At 64.0% G+C, this 13,640-nt stretch overlaps 1 protein-coding gene across 1 annotated transcript in view; it reads right to left on the bottom strand.

Moving 5' to 3' along the window:
- The window catches only part of ATP6V1B1 (ATPase H+ transporting V1 subunit B1), a 42,488-nt gene that overhangs the window by 7,521 nt on the left and 21,327 nt on the right, over positions 1–13,640 (bottom strand). Inside the window, exons 2-3 of the mRNA XM_075039704.1 lie at positions 3,094–3,149; positions 1,295–1,393 (exon numbers count right to left, since the gene is read on the bottom strand). Of these exons, the coding sequence (XP_074895805.1) occupies positions 1,295–1,363 (69 nt within the window). The 5' untranslated portion in view covers positions 1,364–1,393; positions 3,094–3,149. The remainder of the gene's footprint in view (positions 1–1,294; positions 1,394–3,093; positions 3,150–13,640) is intronic.

Below are 13,640 nucleotides of genomic sequence, written 5' to 3'. Positions count from 1 at the left end.
CCTTCTGAGGGGCTTTGGCCTGGGGGAGGGGGCAGCAGGGGAGGGGGGACCACGCTCTCGTTAATGCAACGAGCACAGCAGAAGGGCCTCGGGCAGGGCAGAGAAACCAAAGGCATTTTGATCGGTATAATATTTGACACCATTTGTATTAATTAACCTCCAGATCGCTGCTTTAATTAGAGCCGTGTGGCCCCTGGGAGAAGAACCGGCTTGGGAAAGCCAGGAGCACCCGCTGGCGGGGATGCCGGCAGGCACGAGGGCAGGTGATGGCCGCAGCACCCGGGTGCGTGCAGGTGCATGCAGGTCAGCCCCCGACAAAGCTGTTTGTGCAAAAGGCTCCTTTTTTTCCTTTTTCTTCCCCCCCCTCTTTTTTTTTTTTTTTTTTTTTTTCTCCAGAGGCTGACTCCCTAATAGGATTAAAAGGGCGCTACAGAGGTCCGAGCGGCATTAGAGGAGCGAGGTTTGGCGGCTCGCCAGCCAGAACCCGGTCAGGTCGGCTGTGCGGCCACCCCGAGCCCTGGGCTGGCTGATTAGGGGGGGGACACCTGGGCAGAATGGGACCCAGGCTAACTGGGCAGGACAGCCCCAAATGGCTCCGGTGCTCATGGGTTAAACCCCACTCCTTGGCTGCCCTGGTTTGGGGGGGCAGGCAGCGGGTTCCCGGGGTGGGCAGGCTGTCCCCCATCCCAGCCCCGCAGAGGGCTGGTGGCCGTGGGGTGATGGCATGAAGGTCCATAAGTTTTCCTGCCGGGATGGAGGGGGAGGCAGCCCAGGGAGATCAGTGGGGAGGACGTGGGGATGAGGGATGGGGAGTCCCGAGGAAGCTGTGGCATCATCCAGCTGGGCTCTCCCCAGCGGGGACACGGGCAAGGGGAGGACGGGCACAGCAGGACAGAGACCCTGCACGGGGTTGTGCTCCACGTCCAGCCCCCTGCGCCCTGCGGAAGCTGCGCAGATATCGTCATTCCAGCTTTGGCACCCAGATGCTCCTGCCATAAGCAGGTACCAGCTCCATCCCCACTGGTGCCGCACCGCCAGCCCTGGCACAGCTCCCCGTGCTCCAGCCGAAGGGCCGTGGGCCAGCGAGGAGCCCCACCGCAGGACACTGCCTGTCCCAGGACACTGGTCCTACAGCCTGGGAGAGCCGGGACAAGAGCCCGGCAGGGCTCTGCTGGCCGTGACAGCCACCGCTGGAGGGGGACAGAGCCCCGGGACAGAGCCCCAGGCCATGCAGCGCCTGCCTGTGTGTGTCCCCCCTCCCCGTCCCGCCACGTCCCCACCACGCTGGGCTCACCTGGACGATGGCTTTGGAGCCCATCACCTCCAGGACCTGCCCGCTGCGGCTGGTGCCGTTGGGCAGCATGAAGTTCACGATCTCGGCGTACTGGGCAAACTGGAGGGACGGGGTCAGGGTGAGATGGAAGGGGTGGGGGGGGCTCCTCTCCACCCCCCAGACCGCCCCTTGAAGCCCCTGCCTGCAAGGGCCTGTCTGCCAGCGCTGCCTCAGTTTCCCCTCCTGTGGTTGGGGGGTTCACGCTCTCTGCGGCCACCGAACACCAAGCGGGGGGGCATTCAGCAGCTGATGCCAACAGGCAGCACCTGCCACCCCAGGCAGATACGGGCAGAACCGCCAGCCCAGGCAGGAGGAGGCATCGGGGGGAAGGTGCTGCCTGCCCCTGCCCCATCCCGGAGCCTGCTCCAGGCTGTGGCACTGCTCCGTGCCTCAGTTTCCCCAACGTTGCAGGGTGCCCCCCTCACCCCAAGAGTGCTCTCAGACACACCGGGCTCCCTAGAGCCTGACAACCAACAAATTCAAACCCCTTTCCCTACCAGAAGCAGACAGACCCATCATCTGCATGAAGCAGCGTCTCAGAGCCTGCCAAAGCGCATCCACAGCCCTGGATAAACCCCCCGGGGATGGTGGCATCTCCTGGGGACTCCCCCTATTGCCAGACACAGCAGGACAGAGCAGCCCGGGCTGTCGGTGCCGCTTGAGACCCCAGGGAACCACCAGATCCCCCGTAATCCCCCGAGCTGTAAAGGTTACGTCGAGGGATCACGCTGCTACCACCTCACACCACCGACATCTCTGGCCCCCCACCCAGCCGGGACCCCCGGGGTGGATGGAGGGGACTTTTCCGCAGCCCCTTGGCTGAGGGACACGTCCTGCTCCGGGGACAACGTCCAAGGGGGTTCGCTCCACGAGCACGCCTGCCCACCCTGCCTGCCCAGCACACTGTGCTTTCTTCCACCTCCTCCTCCTCCTCCTCGCTCCCAGCCACCAGGGCTGGCTCCAGCACTGTGAACTTTGGACTTTAATTCTTCTGTAAAGACCTTTGCATAAAGGACAACAAAGCAAAGGAAACACCCGCCACGGTCCGGCTCTTTAATTGAGCTTATTAATTTCCATCCTGCCGGGCTGGGTGTGAAAGGGGCTATAGAAACGAGCCACCGGCCAACAAAACCCCTCGGAGGGTCCCGGCTAGCCAGGCCATGTGGGGATGAGCCCACCTGAGTGAACCCAGCCCCTGCTCCGGGAGCAGGGACAAGCAGGGGTGCCACCAAAATGCCACCCGGTGCCGGGGGGACGGGCCGAGCTGGGGTTTCGTGCTGTGGTCTCGCTCAAACCGGGCTCAGGGACGGAGCCGAGCGTGGGCAGGGATGCAGGGGACAGGAGCTGGAGCTCCGAGAGGGACGCAGGGGACAGCAAGTGCCTGGGTGCTGGGGGGGGACACACAGGGCGAGCGGAGGGTGCCCGGGCGGCACGCACACACGGCCACCCGTGACGCTCGCAAGCGTCCCCGTGCCTGCGCACACGCGAGCACGCGCGCTTGCCGGCCCACACGCGTGTGCAGGCTGGCACACGGGCTCTGCTGCCAGCCGCCCCCAGGGGAGGGAGCTCGGAGCTGGCTGAGGGACCCTGGAGAGGAGGGGACAGCCCAGGGGACAGGGGACGTAGGACAGGGGACGTGTTCCCCCATTGCACCCTCCCCACCCGGGAAGCCCAGGGCCAGGCAAGGGACAGCACGGTGGTCCCCGCGCAGCCCGAAGCGACACCGTCCCCTTGTCACCCGCCGGCAGACGGGCTCCCACCTTCACGTTGTCCAGCACGACCAGGGGTCCGTTGACACCGCACACCGTCTTGTAGGCTGGCGGGGGGGAAAGGACACACCGTTAGCCCCCAGAGCCGGGGACGGATGCTCCCACCCTGCCCCCGGCATCACCACCCCCAAACCGCAGGCACCGGGGAGCAGCAGCTTCGGCAGGGCAGGATCCGTCCCACCCCTTTCACCCCTTTCCCAGCGCCATCCTTTCCTGCTGTCCCGTTCCTTATCCTAGCTACGGACCGAGCGACTGGCGGCTGCTGACCTGGAGACCCAGAACATCTGTCCTGCAGGAAGTGTCGCTTTTACTTACATTAATTTCATTTCGGTTCATATAAAACATTTAAATAGAAAAAAACGTGCAGCAAGGAAGGAGATTCAAAGCCAGGAGTGCGGCAGCCTGCCCTGGCCAGCAAACTGAAAGACTTTCTGCAAGTCAATATTTTCCCCTTTCCAAGCACAGTTTTTCATTACACCAAGATTTTGCTTTAAAAAAAAAACCCCAAACAACCCCAAACCCATAAAAAAAATTTTTGTAGGAAAAAAAACAGATTAACAAGGCTCAAGAGCCACATCCCACCCAAGCAGAGCGGGGCTCAGGGCCATGAGCAGCGCAGATGTAGGGGGCCAGTTTCCACCCAAAAATGGGCCATCACCCCCCGCCTTCTCCCACTGCGGGACCCCACCGCCACCCAGGGACACCCTAGTGCCTCCTTCGTCCCCATCCAGACCGCGAGGGACACCAGTTCGCACACACCCCCCGCCGCCGTCCCCCACCAAATGTTGCCTGCAGAGCCACCGAGGCAGGATTAGGTCCGTGTGCCCCCCTCCCCACTGCCGTGGCATGGCTCTGCGCCGGCCCGGGGGATGCTTCGCCTTCCCTCGGTGCCCCCAAGCACTGGGCAGGGATGCCACAGCCAGGGATGCCACCACAACCGGCAGTTTTTGGACCCAGGATGAGCAATGTCCCCCCGTCCACCCAGCTCTCCCTGGCCCCGAGCTGCACCAGGAGAGCATCCCAGTCTTGGGCAACCCCATCCCGGTGGCACAGCTGCCCCGGCAAAGTGGCACCACAGCCCGGTGACCTGCTGGCCGCTCCACTAGCTTCTGCGGGTCCCAGTTCCCTTCCCAGCAAGGCATCCCCATCTCGCCAGGCTTTTCCCCGTCTACCCCACAGCAGATCCTCCACCATCCCAGCCCCGCCGTTACAGAGCTGTCCGCACACCCTGCCCGCAGCCCGGGGACAGACAGCTCACCCTCCGAAAACCACGGCCACGGGCAGAGACAGCAGCCCGGGCGCCCTGCGATGGGCGCAGCTCTGCCATCTCCCGCTGCCCTTCTGCCTTCAGCACATCAGCGGAGCTGCCCTCGCACCACGGCAGCCTGGGAGGTCACCTCTTGTCCCCAGGGAAGACGCCGGGATGGACAACCCCAGCTGGATGCTGTTGAGCAGGAGGACGAGCTTTCGGGGCCACCACCATCGCCAAGGCGAGGTCCGAGCACCCTGCCTGGTCCTGCCTGCAGCGTGGCACTGCCCGGCTGCCATGGGGTGCTGGCTTGGGACCCCGTGGTTCAGGATGAGACCTCAGGGTGCCGGGGACTCGCAGGGCACTGCATTTGGGTGAGGTAATGAGGGTGCCGGGGATGCGATTCCTCCAAAGTGACTACGAAGACCACGGGGAGGCACCTGGGACGTTAAGCACAAGGATGACAAATGGGCATCAACCGGTGTAGGAGCCCAGCGAGACGAAGCAGGTCCCCGAGGCCGGGGAGAACGAGGGTCGGGAGCAGCTTCCCAGGCGAGTGCAGGTGCTGGGGAACTGATCCGGCTCTAAGCCGGTCCTTGATCATTTTACCGATGTGTCAAACGCCGTAACGCCTGCCATGGCGGGGCCTGGCTTTGCTGACCCCACCGGCCCCTTTCATCCCTCTGCCCTCTCTTCTCGCACCGGGTTCTCTGATTTACTCATGATCCTAATAGGATTGGAGAGGCCGGGCCAGCTGGCGAGCTCGCCGGCCTCCCTCCTGCCGGCTGCAGGGATGGGTGGTCCACACCACGGCAGTGGGACGCGGGTCCCTGCGCCGCAGCATCCCGGTCGCCCTTCTGGTGATGCCGGCGCAGGCTGGTGGGTTCAGGAGCCCTGCTCAGCAGCCCAGCCGGACCAGCTCCGGGAACTTCATTTCTGGGGGACGGGTCCCGTTTGCCCCTCGCTGGCCACATCCCATGTTGGGAGCACCCAACCCTGGCCACCCCACAGCCCAGCACGGCATCACCCCCCACAGCACAACCGGGACCCCAACATCCACCTTCCCTCGCCTGGCCCGTGCCCCAGCACAGACGTTGGCGGTACCAGTAATCCCTGCCATTTTTGCAATTAGCCTTCTCTCCATTACCCAATTACGCCCAGTTCCTGCTGGTCGCCCATTCAGCAGCCTGGGGGGCTGGCACGCCGGGAGCCGGCTCTCCGCCACCAACCTCCCTCCCTTTTGTCTCCTTTATTCCCAAAGTGACCATTCTGCCTTTTATTTCCCTTTCCAACTCCTTCACAAATACCCGCAGCCGCCTCGCCTGCTTCCCTTCCCAGGGAGGTTTTGTTGGGCTCTTTTCTTCTCTCCCCACTTCTCCTCCGCAGCCCCAGCTGTCGGGGAGCCACCCACGTGGGACAGGGCCATGGGGCTCGTCCCTCGGCCCCCAGCATGGTGGTCTCCAGCCCAGCCCCTATGGCTGCTGGCCCCCTTGGAACCCTCCTGGCTTCTCTTCTACCGCACCAGGCTGTCTTCTCCCACTCCCATCAGACCTTCAGGCAGCACCGCTTGGTGCCCTGTGGCTGTGACACTGGATCATCAGCCAAGCAATCTGCCTGTCCATCCATCTACCCACCCATCCACCTCTGCATCCTCCCATCCTTCCTTCCACCCATCCATTTCTGCATCCTCCCATCCTTCCTTCCACCCATCCATTTCTGCATCCTCCCATTCTTCCTTCCACCCATCACTCCCTGCATCCATCCATCCTCCCATCCATTCAGCTCTGCATCCATCCATCCTTCTGTCCAACCAACCATCTACCTATCTTTAAATAACATATTGCCCTCCAGCCATCGCTCAGGGAGGGAAGCACTATTCCTCTCATTTCCTCATGGGGAAACTGAGGCAGGGAAGGCTCCCCAGCCCAGACTCATGGGGTTCCCTGGCAGAGCCAGGTCTCAGTCCTGGCTTTCCCTCACGCTCCTCTCCAACCACACCAGTCTGTTTGCCGAGGAGCTGCCCTCTGCTGTCAACCGCATCCCCTTCTTCCCCCGTCATGACTTTGTTTTGGGGACAGGTTGCGGGGTGGTGGCAACACCACCACCACCTCCAGGACAGAGGGAGAAATGTAACCCAAGGGTCTGGGCTTGGCCACACAGCCCTGCAACGTCACCTCCAACACCAGTGACGATGATCCAAGGCTTGCTCTCAGCATCATGGCACGGTGGAGGTGGGCAGAGACCTCTGGAGATTTTCTGGTCCAAGCCCTGCCCAAGCAAGGTCCCCTGGAGCTGCTCCCAGGGCCCCATCTGGGGAGGGGGAGTTGAAGATCTCCAGAGATGGAGGGTCCACAGCTCTGACAGCCTGGCCCGGCACTCGGCCACCTTCCCAGCAAGAAAAGGATTTTTGGAGACTGGGCCTCCAAAGGATGAACAGACGGACAGCCAGACTTGGTCATGGAGAAATGAATAGGGGGGGGTGATAAAAAAATGTTGCTCCACAGCTCCCTGTTCTTCACCGTTTCCACTGAAAAGCCCGTTACAAAAGTCACAAGGGCTTCGCCTCGCCAGCCATCCTGGAGGATTCTCTTTGGCTTTGGCTTGCCTTTCCGTGCCGAAGCAAAACAACGCCCTGGCCGAAGCTATGAAAAAAATTAATCTCACGCAAGGGATTTTTCTGCAAAACTTTCTCATTTTCTACAAAGGAACCCGCAGCTCCCGCCTTCGCAAACGGGGGAGCCCCAGGGGTTCGCCCCCCAGCCCCTGCCTGCCCCAAACCCGGCCAGCCCCGGCCACTGCGGCAAAGCCAGAGCCGGTGCCGGAGCCACCCTGCGCGGCATTTGTTGCATCGCTCCAGCCCCCTCATCCACGCCCATCTCAGCGGTGCAAAGGGCTCTATCGCGATAGAGAAGGAAATCACGACAGGAACACCAAGCGACAGCCCACCAAAGGGGTGCGAGGCTGGGGGGGACCAAGGAGGGGGAAGAGGAGGAGAGGGACGGGGAAGGACGGGGAGCCCCTGCTACCGGAAAGCACTAATTCAGATAATTAAGACGTTGAGCTGTTATGAACAAGCGGGGGGGAGGAGCGGCGGGGTGGGTGGGCTGCGGTGGCCGGTCGGGCCGGGAGGCTGCCGGGGGGCACGGCCGGGGAATGGTGGGGGGGTGGGGGGGGACACAGGAGGCAGGGGGAGAGGGGCCAAGAGAAAAGAAAAGTCTTTCAACCTGGCCTTTCCACACCCCCAGCCCCAAATTCACAGCTCCTGTCAGATGCAATCTCCGTTAGCCCTGACACTCACGCACTACTAACCACCGCGGCGGCTGGAGGGGGGGGAAAGGGCCCCCGGTGACAAAGAGGACCCGACCCAACTACACCCGCTGCTAATTGCTCCCACTCACCCGTCCTGCCCTCCCCAGCCCCCTGCCCCTGCCCGGGCATCTCCGCCGGCTTCCCCGACCTGACACACGCCTAAGGGCTCTGCTCCAAAGTGCTCCGGGGGCTCGCTCCCGACCTCCGGGAGGGCCGGTGGTCCCAGGACCCGTCGTCCGTGGCGGCGAGAGGACGGATACGACACCGGTCCCATCCTCCTCCAGCCCAGGTCACGGCGTGGAAGCTGGCAAAAACCTGCCTAGGAGATTACCTTCTCCACGGAAGCGATGGAGGCTGATTTTGGATAGATTTGTCACCTCGATCGCGATGGTCGCCTCGGCCTCTAGGATGGGGCGTGCAGCGAGCGATGCTCATCCCCACTCACCATCCGAGGGGCTTTGCACATCCCTTACCCCGAACTACAGACCCGGGGGTTGCACGCAGCCGTCGGAGCCTCCGACGCCCTCTCCCATCTTCAGCCCCACGCGTGGGCTGAAGCACGGGATGGAGCGGGCTGAAGGGGAACCGAGCTGGAGCAAAGATAGGAAACGGGACTGATAAATAGCCCCAAAATCCCCCAAACCCTCTCCCCTCTAGCTCAGAGCAAGGACAGGGATGACAAGGTGTCTCAGCAGGTCCAGAGCCGGTCCTGAGCCACCCTGGGGCACCTGGACGGGTCTCCAGTGCCCCCCAGCTCACACCTGGCAGGCGTGGGGTGGGGGTCCCACTGCGCTGCCCCACGCCTGGCACCCCACGGCGATGGGCAGCAGACACCCCGTGGGGCAGAGGGGTCTGGGTGTGCTGAGCACCAGGCGCAGGGTGGCCATGAGCTGCTCTGGACAGAGTTGGATGCGTCCCGCATCCCCCCCCAGATGCCATTCACTGTTTCATCACATACGTGCCTAGTTTTTACCCAAAACGTTGGGCCACGCCAACGCTTGAGGTGCCACAGCCCAGCTTCCACGCTGGGGCACGAATCTGGCCCCGACGGCGACTTTGAGCTCAAAATCCCGCTCAGCCCTGCCCATCCCCATCCCCACCGCCACGGCGGTGACCCATCCTCCGGGCACGGCAGGATCCGCACGGACGTCCCTCCCCGAGTCCCCCCACCACACCAAGAGCCAGCATCGCCCAGCGGCCTCATCCTGCACCGGACGGCGAGCGCGGCAGCCCGTGGCCATCCTGGGATTTTTCCGACAGTCCCTAAGTGACCGCTTTCCCCCTCCGCAACCTGCCCATTGTGCCATGTGTCACTTTGTGCCGCGCTGTCAAACCCACCGGCCTGTCCCAGCCCGGCAGAGCCGGTGAAAAGCCCGGCGGGGGGTCACACTCTATGCCACTAATTAGGGCCCGGCGGCCGAGGGTTCCCATACACACCTGCACGTCATGTGAGGAAAGGCAAAGAATGGCAGGACCAGCCGAGCGTGAACCAAACAAGCCAACCCAAGGAAAAAAAAAAAAAAAAAAAAAAAATTGCTGGGCTTGCTGTCGCATTTTCTATCAGACAAAACAGGGCTGAGAGGCGGAGGGGGGAGGCAGGCGGCGAGGAGCGGGGCTGCCGGACCCCGGCCCCGGGGCGGGCGATGCAGGCACCAGCTGGGCTGAGGGTTTTTGAGAGGCTGAGGGGAGGAGATGGCCCCGAGAGGAAAGAAGTGATGGAGAGGGGAGCTGTGGGGCTGGGGGATCCTGCCACGCCGTGGGGCAGAGGATCCCACCCTGGTGGGACAGATGGTGGGGTGCTGGGGATGCTGCCACTGGGGTGGGAGGATGGATGGGTCCCACAGCCGGGGGCTGGAGCACGGGGAAGAGACACAGCCAGCCTGGCCGGGCTCGGCCAGTGGCAGGACGTGGGCACGCAACGGCCGCAGCCCCCGGGAACCCGCCAGCCCCTTCGCCATCCTCACGAACCCATGGCGGCCGCCATCTCCTATAGTCACGCCGAGGACGTCAGCCCAGCTCTGCTTCCGAGCGGTCTGGCAGCTCCAGCGCAGGGGCCAAGGGGCTCCCGGTGTCTTCTCCGGGTCATCCACGACCCTCTCGTCTGCACCGCCGGGACGCCGCGGCACTGGCAGAGCTGGTTAGTTGTGAGATGGGAAAAGGGCCGTGGGAGCAGCAAGCCCAGCTCTCCATTACCAGCAACCTCCCTCTGCCGAGGCACAGGCAGCCCGTGCGTGTATATACATGAAAAAATCCAATTTCACTTAGGAAATGGGCGTAAGGAGCTCACACCTTCTGCGGGCTCCTCCACCTGAAACTGAATTCAAGTTGCTGGGCAAGGCAGGGAGTATTAGGGGCAGAGAAACCAAAGAGACCATACAAGTCAATGTTCCTCCATCCTGTGACACGGTGCTGAGCCCCACAAGCCCCTCGCTCCTGCCCAAGCACCCCACGGCTCCCACCCAGAGGCTGTGGGGACCTGGGCTGATGACACAGCCCGACACAGCGCCCTCAAGGCTCAGCACCCATTCCCTGCCCAGCAGCAGCCCTCAAGGAGAGATGTGTCGGGGTGCCCAGGGCTTGGGGATCTCCCTGGTTCCTATCCTCCTGCTTCCCGTGTCCCCAGTGAGCAATTCCCTGTCCTAAACCCCACCAGCCACGGGCTCCCAAAGGCACCGTCCCCCACCTGGGGCCAGCCCAGCGCCGGTACCATGCCTGGACCCAGCGCACAGTCCCAGCAGGATACGAGCATCACGGCTAACAGAGCAGGTCAGGATACGGCAGAGGAGAAGCGGAGACGTGCCCCACCAAACTCCCCTTGCCGGGCTGCGATCGCATGGGCTTGTGGCCAGCGACCTCCTGCTTCCTCCATCCTCCCATCCATGCATCCCAGCCCTCCAGCCGCTCCCAGGCTGTGTTTGCGCCGTGGGGCCGTGCCGGGCCGTGGGGTACCCCACTCAGCCCAAGCGGCCACCGAGCCCACGTGCGGGCAGCGGCATCGTTCGCTGGGTTGTTTTTCGTAAAGATGGGTCAAGCCAAAGGCCAGGAGGTGATAAGTGCTTCTTCCACTCACTTGTGCTAATGGATTCGCAGCGCTGGGAAGCAGCTGCTAATACCTCTCCCGCCTCTCAGGAGAGCCAGCCCCAGCAGAGCAGTGCAGGCAGCGCTCTGCCTGCTCCTGCCAGCCAACCCTGCCTCTCCCCGGCTCTGCTCGGCCCCCCACCCCGGTTTCCCCCAGCTCCAGGCGCTGGGCTGTGGGTCAGGGTGCTGGGCTGTAGCTGGGAATTGCATAGGTGCTCCTGTGCCCAGTGCCATGCTGGGACCCCACGCTGGGACCTCATGGGGCCGTGCACCCAGCCGTGGGGCTGGCGAGAGGCTGTGGCATCGCCGGGGTGGGAAACCAACGCCACGGCACGCACCAGAGACCTCCCCGGTGCAGGGGCAGTGCCCGGCTCAGCCTGGCATCCCCGGCAATACCCACGGCATGCAGACACCCGTTCCACCCAGACCTGCCACGCTGCGCCCACGTGGCACGGCACCGTCCAGAAGCTCAGCACCCCTCAGCCCCACACTGCCTTTTCCCCCGCGCTGGGTGGGGGGTTCCATATACCACCCCCACACCCCTCCAAATGTCACCCCCAGGTACGCTCCCCGCTCTCCTACATTGCTGAAGTCCATTCTCCAAGCTCCCACCCTCACCTTCACCCTGCTGCACATTTTCGGGGCAGTCCCAAGGGTTCCCTCCTGCTCCAGGACCCACCTTGCCCACCCCTCCAGCTCCCCCTGGCACATTGGGCTACAGAGCATCGGCTTGCTACAGTCCTGTGCTCCTCACACACACCTCTCCCACCACTTTCCGATATACGGGACACCTGGGACAGGACTTTGTCCCAGCCTGGATGTGGCTGCTGGGGGTTTGGCTTTGCAGAGCCAGACTGGCAAAACTGGCACTGCCCCTGCAACTCCTGGTGCCAAGCGATGGGGGGGGCAAAACATGGCTTCCTCTAAAATAAAAGTACTTTGCTGTGGTCGTGGCAGGCAGGAAGAAATTTGAAAATGGGCATTTTTTGCTTTGAAAAGCCAGGAAGAGTGCAGGAGCCAGGTGCCAAGATGCTGGATCGAGATGGGTCCAGCTGAGAGCTCCAGGGAGGGGAAAAAGCCCATGGAGACCCCAAGGGAGCTCAGCCACACGCTGAACCTGGGGAGGACAACCCACCACCCCGTGGGTGCCAGCCGGGGTCCCTGCCCCATCCCCTCCCAGCTGGGGCAGAGAGGCTGCACAGAGGCTCACTGGGGGCTGCGCTGGGGGGCACCCCTCGAAGCCGGGACCCTCTGAAGCAGAAGACAGGGGCAGCTGCTCTCCCAGCCCAGCAAACTGTCTCCCATGGGTGCCCGAAGAAGCAGCCGCAGCAGCGAGATCCTGTGCCTGCAGGATCTGGCCAGGGAGCCGGAGGGGAGGGTAGGACCTGCCTCTAATGCAACCAGAAACAGCCTTGGCTCCCTGTCACCCAGTGCCACTCCTCGGACCAAGGGCTGGCTCTCGCCCAGTATGAACTGGGGAGAAGTCACCCACGGGTGGCTCTGCTCCTGCCCCCCTGTTGACAGCAAACACGGGCAGGTGGCCGGGCAGAGCCGGCTGCGCTCAGCCGTGGCGGGAGGGTGCAGCCGGGACTGTGCCAGCCCGGAGCCACCCGGTTCGGGACGAGGAAGGTGACAGCAAAGCTCCCTCCAGCCATCCTGACCGGGGAGCGAAGGCACAAAGGTGACAGCAAACGTCCTTGATGCCTCTGAGCCTGCCGTGCGGGGGGCCGGGGTGCTGGTGGTGGTGGTGGGGGTCACAGCCCACCCGTAGATGCGGGGCTGGCGCGATGCCTGGCTCCCCAAGGTCAGGGTGGGATGCGGGTGCCAGCGTCGAGCCAACAGCCCGGTGCTGCCCGCAGATCCCACGGGCTGCTGCGAGGAGGGTGCACAGGGAAGGACAGAGCTGCCGGCACCCGTGGGAGACCCGCACGGCGCAGCACGCCGTCCTGGCAGTACGGACAAACAGACGGCCCCTCGACGGACACGGCCGTCCTCGTAGGCTCCGGCACACGAGCGTGCCGGGAGAAGCCATGAGAAATACCGCGTTTGGCAAACACCTTCCCGGCAAGTCCCGAGTCCCCGTTCCTTGGGGACAAGGGGCACGGAGCCGGGAGCGTGGCTGTGCACCCAGGCTGCGCCCCCAGCCCCCCCATATGCATCGCGGACCCTGGGGACACCCTGGCCGGGCCCCCACCTGCACACAGGAGCGCTGCCCCATTTTGGGGCTGGGGAGAGGGTCACGCTGGGGCGGCAGACACCCGGCAAGGACTCGGAACAGCAATGGGGACGGGTGGTCCCTCCCTCCCCCATCTCAAGGGGCTGTTATTGACCCAATTTGCCCCCCCATCCCCTGCGGTGGGTCAGGAGGGGCTCCAGGACCACCGCTGCGAGACTGGCCGCAGCCCAGCGCCCACCCCACAGCCCTTGGGGTGAGGGGGGGATGACCCTGACACCTTCCCCAACCCCTGCAGCCCCCCAGAAGGGGGGGGTGTGACAGACCCCCAGCCCCCCCCCCCATTGACCAGGGCCCTCCCCGGAGAGCCCCCAGCCCCTGCACTCCCTCCGAGGGTCTCAGCAGGGAAGGCAGAACCCTCTGCCCGCAAAGAAGGGAGGGGGGGGTGGCACGGAGGGGTGGCGGCCCACCAGACCCTGCACCCCTGCCTGCCCCACTGCCACCCCGGGGTGCCTCCCCCCCCCAATACCCCCTCCCCACTTACTCAGCCTGGGGCTGCTGCTGTAGTCACGGCTGACAGCCAGGGCTTGCTCCCGGGCCGCTGCCTGCGCCTTAACAGCGGCCATGGTCGGGGCTGGGACCGGGGCAGGGCCCCCGCGGTTTTATACCGGCCCCCCCCCGGCCCCGGTCCCAGCCGGTCCCGGCCCGCCGGGGCCGCCCCTCCCGCAG

This window comes from Buteo buteo, chromosome 1 (genome assembly GCF_964188355.1).
Source record: "Buteo buteo chromosome 1, bButBut1.hap1.1, whole genome shotgun sequence".
Classification (NCBI taxonomy): Eukaryota; Metazoa; Chordata; class Aves; order Accipitriformes; family Accipitridae; genus Buteo; species Buteo buteo.
The sequence above is the reverse complement of the archived record's forward strand: the minus strand, read 5'-3'. Positions and strand labels throughout refer to the sequence as shown.